General features: G+C 41.1%; 1 protein-coding gene across 4 annotated transcripts in view; it reads right to left on the bottom strand.

Moving 5' to 3' along the window:
* Window positions 1-14759, bottom strand: part of nrxn2b (neurexin 2b) — a 746427-nt gene that overhangs the window by 422053 nt on the left and 309615 nt on the right. For all 4 annotated transcript variants that reach the window (XM_044097998.1, XM_044097997.1, XM_044097999.1 and 1 more), the window contains 3 exons: window positions 7864-8302; window positions 4696-5079; window positions 1783-1986 (listed from right to left, as the gene is read on the bottom strand). In XM_044097998.1, coding sequence (XP_043953933.1) covers window positions 1783-1986; window positions 4696-5079; window positions 7864-8302 — 1027 coding nt within the window. The remainder of the gene's footprint in view (window positions 1-1782; window positions 1987-4695; window positions 5080-7863; window positions 8303-14759) is intronic.

The following is a 14759-nucleotide window of genomic DNA, read 5'->3' as shown; positions in this document are numbered from 1 at the left end:
GTGACAGTCTTTATGATTCATAAGGGCAGATCTATTCAGTCTAATTCTATGCTAATATTCATGCTTTATTATTTATTTTGTGTTATATTAACAATTGCACTTTTTAAATCATTTGAAAAGTTTGTTGCAGTTTATTATTTACTCTACATTGGCTGTTGTACTCTTAATTGCACTGATTAAATACATTAAAGTTGTTTTTCCATGTTTGACCTACCTTGACCTTGACCCCACCTGTCAGTGTGTTTAAGTGTGAATTATCAAATAAATTTGCAATACTGCACAAATATCCAAATATTACAGAATTAAAATAAGAATGCTGCATTAAAGGCAGAAGAAAGTCTTGGGTATCTGAGCATTAACCAGGTTTATTGGAAAAATTTTATTTTTGATTTTGTATTAAAAGACATGCTCTCACACAAGTTACTGGATTCTAAAAAATATTCACTTTGTAGGCTGTGCTCCTGAAATACTCTAAGTCAAATGGAAAGGTTGCCATATTGTGGCAGCTCCATCATAGGCTGGAGTGACTAATTTAGCTCCATAAAACAGAAATATAACTGGTCTGGCTTCTAGTAGTCCGCTTCTAATCCGAAACGATCCAAAGTGTTCTCTTGTAGGATTTCACTGACCTTCTCTTGGAAGAAAAAGGTAAATTTTAGCTTATTTTCTAAGTTTATCCACATTTAGCTGGTCGGTAATGAGAGAATTCATGAATTCAATTGCGAGGGAGAAGAATTTGAACTGACCTTCCTCCCAGCTAACTTCATAAAAACATGGAGAGAGAGAGAGTGAGAGAGAGAAAGAGTAAGAGAGAGAGTGAGAGAGTGAGAGAGAGACAGGTGCAAGTCACCCTGAGGCTTTTAGAGACAGACTGAAGGGTTGAGACCCAGGGCCAGGCCATGGATATTATTAGAGATGGATCTTTTTGACAAGGAGATTAGGAGATTGAGAACCTCATGGAGGAGGAAAAAAAATACTGAATGGAGAGGGATTGAAGAATATGAAGAGAAATTACAGGAGGGTGGCTCACCTTGTGGACTGAATGCAAGGGATGCTTTTATATGCAAGATTTTTCTCTTTTTCTTTTCGTTTTTTTTTATATAAGAAAAAATGCAATCAGTGGAGGAAAAGTTTCTAGATTTTTTTCCCCAGTGTTCTTAAGTTGCCTGTGAAGACTCTCCAAATTAGCCAAAACGTCTGTGAGATATAGATTTAAAGTCACTCATTGTCATTCGACCAAAACATTTATCTAAAATTTACTAACCTTCTTATGACTGCTACCTATCTATTTTGACTATCATTGATGATGAGCTCCAAGTGTCTGAAAGACCTCTGTGTCATCACCCTAATCTTTAACTTTCTGTGAATATGTTGCAATTGGCTTTTTTTCTTCTTTTTTTTTTTTTACTCTGGCTGCTCCAGTTAACACTTAAATAATTACTACATTAGTTGATTATTTCATAAATGATTCGATTTTGTTTGGGTTGTCCAACTCCAAAGAGTGAAAAGGCTTCCAGTTAGAATAAATATGATGGGAAAATTACAATGTTATGCTAACCCATACGCCTTGGACTTAACTGCTTAAAGAAGACATTAAAAAAACAAACAGGCACCCCGATAGACAGGAGTGTCTACTTTAGGTAATGAACCATTACATTTTTTGCACTGTCAAATTTAGAAACTTTTCTCCATCATTTAACAAGAACCTGATATTTAACAAAATATTCAGCACGAAAAGGACGGGGGGAAGAAAATGGAAGACGATGAATGAAAATGGCCTACCGAGGTTGACAGTGAGTTTGACCCGGCCTCCGTCCAGCTCCAGCCGCAGGGTGTCCGCCGACTCTTTGGAGGTGGTGGCCATGAGCAGGCCGTACGCCCGCTGCGACATGAAGCGCAGCGCCACGTCCTCGGCCTCCGTGTGCATGGTGATGGGCATGATGATCTTCAGGTACATGCTGCCGTCGTAACTCAGAACGGTCGCCTCTGCACAGGAGGGAGGGTCGGGGTGGAAGGGGAGGAGACATAAAGAGGATATGATGATTTGTAAATGTAGTCAGTCTGATATTGTGCTGAAGACGACGAGCGAGATCACGGGATATCACAGTGCAACTAATGCAATTTTCTAAATTTACATTAATCTTAATCAAGTAAAGTAAATTGTTTGGTCCAAAGCATTGCAAATTAGTTATAGTAAATGAGTTGAATCAACCTTAATAAATTAAATTGAGCCAACACATTTTATTTAAACTAGAATAATACGCTCTGCAGGTTTTTGGCACAAATGTGATGCCATACAAATGAGGGGAAAACAAAAAAAAAAACAACTAAGTAGTACACTCCATAAGCCTGTCCTTTCCTGTGGCAAGAAGAAAGCCACTGTTCATGTGGAGCATTATGAGAGACAATTTGAGGCTAACATTTATTTATATCAGATCTGCTGTAAGACTTAAAATCTAATTATCAGAGATCCTCTGTAACCAATCAAACTGAGTTGGATCTGTTTTCCAGACATGTTAGCAAAAGGACGCATAAGCTTCAATAGCCTCATGTTGACAAGGTCTAAAAAAAAAAAGGCCAAAAAAACTGCAGAAATAAGATCAAACATTCATTGCATTCATCTCTCCATCTTTATAATTACAGTGTAATACTGACTTATAAGAGCAGAGAGATTTGTGCTTATTTTTGATTGCATTTCAGAATAAGGGGACAAAATGTCAAGCACTGCTTGTTTTCGATTTCCAGAAGGGACACTTTAAATTTGACATGCAGCTGTGATTAATGCACTTATAATGAAAGTTGCCTAGGAGACTGACAGTTCCCCTAAGGGCTGCTCTTATCTAGCACGGCGAATTCACATGTTTCACCACAGCCTGACGTGAGTCACTCACATCAGGTGTTCGCATGTAGAGCACGAGCACATCATGTTCTAAGGTGGGAATAAAAATCCCAGTTATGAGCCAAGATTCAGGTAAAAACAGAGTGCTGAACAAAACCACCGTCTGGCAAACGTACAGCTCAAAACGATACAAATAATAATCATTTTGCAGCATTAAGAAGTCGGATTTCTTCAGGCAACCCTCAACACCGTCCTCTGTTGTTTCTAAGTCGGTCTGTTTTGATATGTCTGTGTACAGATGTAATTCTCTGACACAACGCTGGTGTGTGGGTGGTTGTTAGAAAACTGTCTTGCTCCCGCGGTAACACTGAACACCACTAGATGGCAGAAGAGCGATACGGAAAACCCCACCTGGGATCTGAGCACCTGAGGACTAAACTGCAAACATATCACCCTTCAAAATGAAGAAATGTCATCGTCTGCTTCAGCTGTCTTGATTTGAATCCAATCTCTGTTTCCCTCATTACCTTCCTTGTCCCTCAAACTCTTGATACTGCCATGCCTCGCTCGCCTCCACAGACGTGCAATAGGAAAAAAGAAAGAAAGAAAGGAAGAAAAAAAAAAAAACCAAGACTGATCTTCACAGAGCTGCTCAGTATGGTCCTATTTGACTAGCTCACCCTGCAGCCCCCGTGGCGTATCACCCCCCCCCACCCACCCGCCATGGTTTGTGTGACAGGCACAGATGGTGGCAATAAGCCCGGCTGCACTGCCACACTGCTGCCAACCTCCCAGCCTGGCCCCCGCTCAACAACCAGACCCCCACTGCAACTGAGCCTCGGGCGGCAATCGGTTCAGACACAACTCCCTCTGGAGCTTTCACTCCCACTATAACAGCAGCCGCTTAATTATGTAAACGAGCAGGGGGAAAATATGTATATAGATATATTTATTTGTAAGCAATAAAATGCTGTTGAAATGTGTATTGTTTGACTCTCCAAACCTGACAAGTTCAAAACTTTTTCTTAAAGGGGCAGTATTATGTGTTTTCCAGCCACATAGTGCCATTTCATAGAACAGTCAGTTGTTATAAAAATGCTATACCAAATATGACTGAAAAGAGATTTGACTTCACCTTGAAATTGGGCCTCTGTCTCTTTAAGAAGCTTCTACTCTTTCTGAAACTCCACCTTCAGGAAGTCATTACAACATGGCTCCTCTATTAATCCTTTACCAACTCTAATTTGAGGCTAACAGCTGTTTTTACCAGTGATTCACTGAGAAGTATCTTCTATAATTAGCACAGCAGATCCTCCACCAGGTATTTGCTAATTGCTGCTGGCTAGTCTGAAGGAGCTGAGTGGGGGAGTCGCAGTGGAGGGCTGCTCTGTGAAGCAAAAGCTCAGAAACTTGAAAACTGGGAAGCTTTGAAGGGAGTGCAAGTTTCACCCAGGCTTTTTGCACAGCTGAATGGTTGCCATGGGAGATTAACAGATTTGTCAAACATGCATTAACGAATTAAGGCAACACTCCAGGTATGACTTTGATGAGGGAATAGCATTATAACATGATGTAAAACTCAAAAAGCTCCTCTTTGGACCTGCAGTTTCCAAGTTGCCTACTCAGCTCCTTCAGACTAGCTAGCAGAAAATAGCTGGGGGAACCACAGGGTTTTTAAAGAGACAGAGGCCCGATTTCAAGTCAGTAAATTGCGATATCAAATTTGTTTTCAACCATGTTTGACATACTTATAACATCAGAAGGTGACATTAGTTACTTGATTGATGCTATAAAATTATATTATGTGAACATATAATGCTGTAAATGCCCTGGTATTTTTTTAATGCGATTCTTACCTATCTCACAGTTGGTACCCAGGTATCCCGTGCCAGTGCAATCACATATGTACCGGTTCCAACCCTCCTTGCACAGGCCACCGTTGCCACACGGGGCACTGCTGCAGCGCTTCTGCAGCTCGCGGGTGCAGAAGCTGCTGACGCCCATAGCATTCTGGATCTCAGCCAGGCGGCGGACGTCACGGCTCTTGCCGTCGATGAACAGGTCACGGATGCAGCCGACATATCCGTAGTTCAGGAGCGCCGTCCAGACCTCCGGCGGCAGGATGAGGTCCGACTTGGACTCGGGCAGTCCGCCCAGGTACATGTCACTGTCCAGGTCCAGGATCTCACTGCCCTCTGGGGACAGGAAGGGCATGCTGCGGCTGTTGACGGAGATAGACCCTAAAGAAGACCAACACAGCCAAGGACCTAGTTAGAGTTAAGTAATGAGGGGAAAACATCTCCTATACAAACAAGGGAAATTAATAATCTGCTGTTTAGTACTTTCTATTATGTAATTTTAGACAAAATTTAATTTATGTGTTTCTCTGTAGAACAACCCATATAAATGACTAGCTTTTTTTCCGGAGAGGCTGGGAAAAAAACCAAAGTAAGTGAGCGAATAAGTGCGAGGGGCCAGGAGGTGGAAAAATTAGGGTCGCACAACTAAGACAGAAGAAAGAAAAGGGAAACAGGATAGATGACAGAAGACTGCGTGAGCACATGTGTGTGTCTAATGTCTCTATAATAGGCTAAATAGAAGAGAAGGGAAGCAGAATGCAGCAGGGAGTGGGTGAAACAAAATGCCTCCTCTCCTTCTGTGATTAACGACTCCATCTTAATTTTCTATTAAAAGCCAATTACAGCAGGAGCAGCGCCGGGATCGCGTGCACGCACATACACACCGGCGCTCCTTCACACCCTTTCTCATTATGCCGCACCATTAGGAGGAGGTATCATGTCCACAAGGTGCTTTAACGCCTACGGATCATTCATCAGACGCCACGGATTGAAGGGTACTCCTGGTTGAGTCCAGAGGCACCTCAAGACATCACAGCCGTGGAAAGCACGGATACTTTAAGTTGTACCACAAGTGGTTTTGTTACTATTGTGTACCATGGTGTAACATGAACAGAATGTGTCATAACTGTCAGTGAGAAACAGATTTGCCTATAATTATGCATTCCTAATACGATGATCTAGCTACATTTTGTACATGTACTTAGGGATGTACGATATATCGACATCAACATCGGTATCGGCTGATGTTAGACTTATCGGTGTTAGTCCGATAAGTATAAATGTACAGATATTAATAACAAATATTTATTTCCATCTTGTCGCTGTTTGTGTTTGGCATTTGTTTGGGACTGTAACGGTAGCTGCATTTCCATGAACCATAGAACTGCACAAATTGAAATAGCGAAACAGAAGTATTTCAAAAACTACAATAGAAACTTTTTTTTTCCATGTCACACAAGTCACATGATCAAAAGCGGGATATTACTGAGGGCAAAAACCTAGAAGAAGACGACAAGAAGTAGTAAGAGGATGATGGTTTGATTTTATGTTTTTCAGACAATGTGCAACTGTTTACATCCGTCGCCGCCATGATTCTTAATTACTTGTGACATGAAGAACCTCAATCATGTGTGATTTTACTTTCCATTCTTATTTAATGGAAACACCGCAATTCCAAATACTGATAAGGACCTGCGCACATTTGTAATGGAAATACAGCTAGTGACTGAGATGGAGCAGAGGATTTGTGTGTATTTATCTTAAACAGAGAGACAATGGTCAGTGGGTTGTAGTTGTTTTACCATGTTGTTAAAAAGGCAAGGAAATCATATTGATAAATATCTGTTATTGACCAGAACACCAATTTTTATATCGATATTGAACAAAACTTTTTATATTAGTGCGTTCCTGCCCTTATGCTCCAGCATTCTCATTCCTGCTTTGAGTTAACCATCCACATTGTAAAGCCCCTGCTTGTTACCCCAGTGGGACCCTGTGTTCTTCTGTTTAGATGCTAATATTTCTATTTTTTTTTCTGCCATTTTTCTTTGCAAATTTCTGTCAAATATTGTCTCCTGTCGCTGCCAATTTGTCTTTCATTTCTTTTGGCATACACATTGCTATTTTCAAAGCGTGCTGCTTTGAGCATTATGTCTCAACGCTTTGATGTCTTCCTTGGACGACCTGGCCCTTTTTCTTTGAAAATGCTCATTTTTTTCCCTGTACTTTCTCCAAATTGTAGTCACACCTGACTGTGAATAACTCGACAACATTAACACCCGGAACCATGTTTTCTATCAGGTAGCCAAAGTAATTTGGTTGTGAACTACAATCGGCTCATTTTTAATCAACTTGATCAGGCAGGACGTGTGATTGGCTACAGTACAGTGTGTATTACAGCAACTCTTCGGTGTGGATGCCGTAACTGAGTGAAAACTCAAAGTTAACCATGTTCAGTTCCGCTAAAATATTTTGAAGTCAAAAAGGAAACTGTACTTTGTACTATCTGTCAAGACATGGCAGCAGACTGCGGGACAGCGAGAGAAAGCAAAACTCACTACACATAAAAGCAGTGTAGTGCTGTGTGGAGGTAAATATCAGGATGTAAAACACATAGAGACAGTGAAAGATCACCTTAATCCTGTCTTGACATATTTTCTTAGATATTGTTGTAACCAGTATTAATATTGTTGTTACCCAGTATCTTACTGCTGATTTTTCTAACTTTATTTTTATTTTTTTACCTCTTTTTGAAATAACTTTGGTATTCTGTTGTTTCTTAAAACTGTTGTTTATGTTAAGCCTCCATTTCCAGCTGCTTATGTCAATAATATGTGTATTTATTGTCTGTTTGGGCAGTTGCTAGCCTGCTATGCAATATACACCCTTCAACAATAAAGTATGTTCTATTCTATTCATTAGTTATGTTTTTACATCACTTTTTGAAAAAATTTCACAAAATTTCCAAAGCAAGAATATTCCACTATGGGACTAGCAACTCGCATTTGGTCTTTCAAGCAATTTAAATGTCTCTTCTTGCATCTGTGCTACATACATTGACTGTAATCATCACATTTTCCAGCAACACTACAACAACAAAAAAAACACAACTCCTGCTCTCTGCAGCTCCAGATTATTTCTCTCCGGCTCATCCTGCTTCCTCACCTTTCCTCCCTTCCCTCTGGAAATCCACATGGCACCATTCTCCGTCATTGACCTTCTTGTTGCTGGCCTTGAGCTTTGTTTTTCCAGAGCCCATATCGATCAGCAGGTATAAATATCCGTCCAGCAGCTCCATAGCAAAGTAATCGGTCTTCAGTTCCCTCCCGGGCTTCTGCTCTTTGGGCCCCTGAGGACGTCCGTGGCTGAACAGCAGCAGTCCGCTGGGCTCGGTGGTGCGGAAGTCGAAGGAGATTGAGCCCGTCTTCTTGGTGTTCCACTTTGGCAGCGAGATGAAAGCTTCAGGAGCTTCGAACGTGACGGGGTCGAGAGCCGCCACGTCCTCGCAGCGGAACACCAGGTCGCCGTGCAGCGTGATCTTAGGGTCGCGGTCGATGGCCAGCCGGGAGAGCTCCAGCTTGAAGTCATTGTTCTTGTACACCACCTGTAGGAGAGGTAGCACAACAGGGTTTGGCATGTGAGAAATGTACTTTTGTAAGCACACTTCTCACTTAGCCATTTTTCATATTTAAAATACTATGATCACAATATCAAATTGTACATGTATCCAGAGGCTTGTTTCACTTTACGAGGCCTCCACAGCACCCCTGGTGGCCCCCACTTTGTAAAACACTAGCCTACAATACAGGTTAATATTTGCCATCAGAAATTTAGCCCTTTTAGCTTAGCGTAGCTTCTTTGTTTACAGCTCTATTTAAAGCGGCAAAATGCTAACTCTACTCTACTCAAAGTGAAAACTATTGAGCCACTATCAACTACAAATTGCAAAACAAAAGTTTAATTAGCTCATTTGTCCCTTATGAAGAAATTTTATGTGTGCAGCATTTCATGTGAGCCTGCTTTTTCTTCTTCTTCTTCTTATTATTATTATTAAACATCATAAACATCAATCTGCCAATAGAACTGGGATGGAAATTGGCCACTTGGCTAAAATCTCATGTATTTGCATGTAAATGTTATTTAATATGTAATCTCCCCATTCTTATTTTAAAAATATATTTGAAATAATCAATAACAACAACAACAAAACTATTAATGGCGGTTGTAAAACAACAAAATGGAGCATTTCTGTCATCTACTGACATGGAGTGTGGCCAAAACTCTAATCTGTGTTCGGTATAATATGAACACAAACACTGACAGCTCTGGTGGGGGTAGCCAATCAGATTCTGAGGGTAGCCAATCAGAGTCTGAGGGTAGCCAATCAGATTCTGAGGGTAGCCAATCAGATTCTGAGGGTAGCCAATCAGATTCTGAGGGTAGCCAAAGTGCCCAAAATAGCTGAATGAGTAAAAAAGGGAAGAGTTTCTCTTGGCTTTTTTGTTCAGGACTTGCATTAGGTGGACAGAACCTCTAAATGAGACATCTAAGTCAGAAAAATATTCGGTTTACTGATGCTGAATTATTTGTTGAGGAAAAAGTCTTTTCGCCTCAAACTCAGACAGCGAGCGGCCACTCGGGGCCAACGCGTTATCCGAGACGTGCCTTCATTCATTTTAATGCTGAGAGTCAGGGCTGTGTGGGGGCGCACATCAATCCGCGATTAACACTTTATGAACTCCTCACTGTTTCCCCAAATAAACAGAAAATGTGCAAACCATTTTGTTGCACCGATGAAACGCAGCTCAGGGAACAAAGCGACAAAATAAATCACAAGACAATGCGCAAAAATAAATAAATAAATAAATAAATAAATAAATAAAGGCTCTGTGGGAAATCCAAAAGCAGGCTAGCATGAATGTTGCCTGTAGTCTAAAGGTCTCCGAATGGCTTTGACGGAACACAGCTTTATAGTTTGCGCTTTAAGTGTGTGAACCTCTGCGCCTTGCCGAGTGGACTCAGAACAAATTAGCAGCTGCAGGCGAGATAAACTCTTGTCTTTTTAGTTTTGACTTTGTTTTCATTTGTTGACAGTATCCAGCATTCCACAGACCATCCTCAAGGTAACACTGCGAAAAACGCTGATGAGATTTCTCAGTTTTTTTTTTGTTGTTTTTCCTGTTCCACTCCTCGTGCTCACTCACACCTACACAAACCCGGTAAGTCATCAGAGTGGAAGAATGCCTTTTCTACATTCCTTTATTTTATTTTTTTATGCCGGTATCCAAGCTACAACGTTAAGGAGGTTGTTTTGTTGCTGCAAAATCACAGGGAAGCAACCTGCTCTTTCTACCTGATTAGTGATAGTGTTGATTTTGTGGAGATTATGCAGCAGACAAGGACTAAACAGATGCATTTCATAGGTCAGCAGGTAAAAAGTTGGAATTGGATCAGAACGTAGGCGAGGCAAAATTTCAAACGGAGCGTGTTCTCAATTCAGCCAAGTGACCGTACCTTGATTACCACTTCTCTTTTTGGGTAGGAAGGGAAGGAAATATTAGAATGACACTCTTAAATCCACAATGATTTCTTTAACCCTTCCAGACTGAACGGATCGGTGACGAGACGACACAGCCAAATTTGCAGTACCGTAATTCCGCAACACTTTGAGCTCTCTGAAAAATTCCAACGGTTTCTGAAAGGGGAGACGTTGCACTTTTCAAAATTATTACGGTAATTTCACTCCCGACGTAGCAAGGAGGGAAATTAATCTGAGGGGCACTCTTGTAGTAGACATTATACTGCTAAAAAAACTGCAAGATATGGAAAGTTCCAATTGTTATGGATAAAGGGGCAAATATATTTACTCACAAGACAATTAAACAGTTAAAATAAGCAAAAATATCCAGGCAGAGATTTGAAACATAGAACTCAAAGGGTTAGTTTTGTGTGATTTCCTGATACTTATATGAGAAACTGCTCTCATGTACCTTCACAGATGTCTGAAAATCATCCACTGTCCCCTTTTGCGCTGCGGTGAGAGACGACTGGCTGATGAAATTACTCACCAGGTCACGTCATTGCAGGCGTGGTTAACAATACTCATCCCACCTTTGAAAATTTTGAAACTGCCGCTATTTTTAGCAATATGTCCAACAAAAACTGGAATTGGCAATTAACGTTGTTAACGTATATAGGGTATATTAACGTATATATAAGATATGTGTGTAGCATATCTTAATCATTCCTCTCATTCCTACTTTTTTCCTCATGTAAGAGTCTCTCCCTCTATTTCACCTCTTTCTTATAAACCAAAGACAGACTGTTCAGCAAGAGCACTTCAGTGGTAGTTTATTCTTGAACTTAAGGCTGATTTGATCATCTTCTCAACTGGCAGCTCCACCGCAAAGTACTGTACACCTCCTAATGTTGTCATTAGCAGAGATTAGTCCTGGTAATTAGCCACGATAACACTAAAACTGGCAGCTAATAAGGCGTGAACTTGCCTGAGATAATGTGTAAAGAAGTGAAAAAAATAGAGTGCAAAGGAGGGAAAAGCTTTAAGAGGGAGGTAAATATTTATGTGTGTCTTCAGGTTTTTACTTCAGTTCCTGCAAAAGTCAGCCTGGCAGGATTCATTTTAGAGCAATGCAAAATAACCTGAAGTTCTCTCTTAGGTTTTTGATGAGAGCAGCTAAACTGCAGGAACATCAGAATGAGCGGTGAATATCATTGTTCATTATTTCATTTGTTTGTTTTGCAGTTGCTTTCTTAACACCAACAACTCTTCATTTTTCTGATTTTCTTTGCTTGAATTTGGTTTAATCAAAGCTTAGTTCATTTGCCTAGAAATTCTGGTTCTTATAGCGAGATACGCAATCAAAACGTACAAAATTAAACCAGAATTCTAAATATGGTTTTGCAGAATACCATTCAGCGAACCTTGAAGTAGAGGGACTACAGCAGCAGAGGGCCACTTCTGTCAACTAACATACCTTCTGGCAGCCTCATCCTGACAAGAAATGCAAGTAGAAGTTAACTTGTGGTGTCTATGAGCTGCTGGTGGACGAGCTCCAGTAGATTTTATAGAGCAATGAACGCGAGACTAGAAGGAAGTCTGCAGATAAGAAGAAAGCACATCAATGGGGGAAAAAAAGAGGACAGAATAAAAGAGAAAAAAAATAGTAGGAGTGAGGGAGGGCAAAGATGAGGGCAAGCGCATTCACCCAGTGCACGGAATCAATCGAAGAAATCAATTTTTAATTTGCCCATCAGGATGGCGAAGCAGGTTGTACCAAAGGCACTGCTATGGACTTAATTACACAAAACCGTCTCTCTACGAAAAAGGGAAAAGATGAGAGGCCGAGAGAAGAAGAAGGGACAGAGACGAGCCGAGAGAAATACAGGAGGAGTGACAAGGACAAGCAGGAGTGCGGATGCTGATGGAGCGGCTGGTGTGAAATGGGTGATAGCAAGGTCAGTGACTGGGAGAGTAATAGAGCGTCGGAGGTTTCAGGGGAGGGACAGATGGTGACACACAGAAGAAGAGTCGGTGGAAACAAGACCCAGGGAAAGAGAGAGACCTGATTTCACGCTCCACCTCTCTGGGAGGAAGCTCGAAAACACACACGCACCAAGTACATCACACGAAGTATGATCATAGCATGTGGGGTGACTTTGAACACGCACGAAGAAGCACACACACCAACACACCAAATAAAAAATACTTCATATGATTTCAGTGTCTCTTTTGGTGCCTTTTTTTACTCTCCTCTTGCTGTGCTCTTCCTTTGGATTTGTGCTGCCTGGGGTGTGGGGGGGAGGGTCTGGCCAACCGTATCAAAGGCATTTGACCACGGTGGCGGCATGAAAGCCTTGCCCCGGACCATAACGCCAGCGATAATCCAAGCTGTGCCACAGAAGCAGCAGCACAGGATGAAACGCACTGCGGTCTACACCCCTGCACTCACTGGCAGGTCTCCCTCCTCACTTTCAGCAGCTACAGTACTACCTGGAGCTTCAAATCACTCTGATTGCAGGTTTTCTCAACGCCTTTCTTCGTGGTTGCCCCTCTGACTCAGCTCAGATCATGGAGTCATTAGAGCTTGACTGCAAGTGAATTTGTTAGGCTATGAGGCACAAATACTGGGAAAAAGAAGTGCAAGGCAGGGTTAAGGGGACGCCTTTACTTTCAGCGAATTCAGTGCTACCTGGAGCGCCAAGTCATTCCGAATGCAGGTTATCTCAACACCTGGAAATACTTGAGTTGGTTCTTAATAATAAACTTGGTTTCACTGGACTGAAAAAGAAATTCTCTTGGTTTAGTTTGGCGTTTATTGTAATCGCGCATCTCTCAAAAAATTGGAACTAAGCACATGGAAAGAACTGGATGTTATCAGTGCTCACAAACAGGTAATCTAAAACAATACTTTGCATTTATTTCTTAAAGTAAAACTGTTCTGATATTTCATGGCCAATTTGACACATAACTTACTGCAGAGACACAAACCTGCAGGGGACATGCCGGAAGATGCATTAAGGATATCAACGAACGGTGGAGCTAATTTTTTGCCTAGTGCATTTGATAACTGAAAAAATTTTGCGCATTTAGATTCCCCTGAATGAAGTGTAAGTAAGTAAGTATCTTCTGGATTTCTGGGTCGCTTGATAATTCTAAATAAGTAATCTCTGGATACTCATATTCAGGGTTGGTAGATAAGTATAAGTTAGTAAGTGTCCTCTGGACTTCTGCTAGATAAGTACAAGTATTCTCTGGACTTTCTAAGTGTGCTCTAAATTTGTAAAAGTAGTGAGTACTCCACAGTTTCTAAGTAATAATAAAAACTAAATGTTCCTGCTCTGGTAGAATTGTTTCTGCATTCTAAATTCGTTCTACTAATGTTTATGTTTAGTGCTTCAGGACTAGCACACTTAACTTTTTAGTTAGCTGTGTTTAAAGTGACTGCTTCTACCCACGAGCTCATTCATTCAGCCACTACCCAGTGCTTGTGACCATAGACGAGGGCAGGAACATTGATTGACTGGAAAATCGAGAGCTTCATCTCTTAGCTCGGCTCTCTCTTCACCAAAACAAACCAATACACTTTCATCATTGCACATGCTTAACAAAATCTGCCTATCGATGCCCGTCTTTCTCTCATTCGCGAACAAGACCCCCGAGATATTTAAAATTCCTCCGCTTTGTACGGAACCTCATCCAAGATGCTTTTGCATTAAACCCCCTACACTCTGATATCTTTTGGAGTCATCAGATTGTCTGATGCGTGTAATTTAATGTCAGTGTAAATCGATCTGTTTTGTGAAGGCCTCCGGAGGTTTGTTAAAGAACACTGGTGAACAAAAAGCAGCCTGGAGACCAACGAACTCAGCAACCGGGTCAGGGATGAAGTAGTGGGAAAATGTAAAGCAGGGCTTTATTCTAAAACAACAACAGCTTTGACGTCTCAAGGAGTTTCATTCAATCTATCATCTGTAGAAAGAAAGATTACAACCAAACTACAAACTTGCCAAGAGAGGGACGTTCAGCTAACGTGACAAGCTAGGCATGCGGTGCAGTAGCCAGAGAAGCAGCTCATAATAACTCTGGGGGAGCTTCAGCCATCTACAGTTAATGTTACTAGTTGTGCACAACACAAATCTGGACTTTATGGGAGTCGAAAGAAGGAAGACATTTTTGAAAAGAAGATATAAAAAATCTTGTGTTAAGCCTGCTACCAAAGGGGCACCGCAAACATAATACCCCCCCCCAAAAAAACTCAATGGGTTATGTACAAAAAAGATCACAAATTCACTTCTTGGGCCAGATGTCAAATGGTGGAAAACTAATACTGCAAATCACCCTTCACTGTGGCGTATCGAGGTGGGCATATTTTATTTATTTCCATAGGAACAATGAAACTAGTCAGAGTTCATACGAGGATGGATAAAGCTGAAAACACAACAATACTGGAGGTACTGCAGATAGAGACAGCACCACAATGGAACATTTTTGATCAAAGCATATTTGTGGGTTAATCGGAAAATATTTCCAGTCTCCAAAC

The sequence above is a fragment of the Gambusia affinis genome, linkage group LG18 (assembly GCF_019740435.1).
Source record: "Gambusia affinis linkage group LG18, SWU_Gaff_1.0, whole genome shotgun sequence".
NCBI classification, from domain to species: Eukaryota; Metazoa; Chordata; class Actinopteri; order Cyprinodontiformes; family Poeciliidae; genus Gambusia; species Gambusia affinis.
Note: the sequence above shows the minus strand (reverse complement) of the source record. Positions and strands in the feature narration are given on the sequence as shown.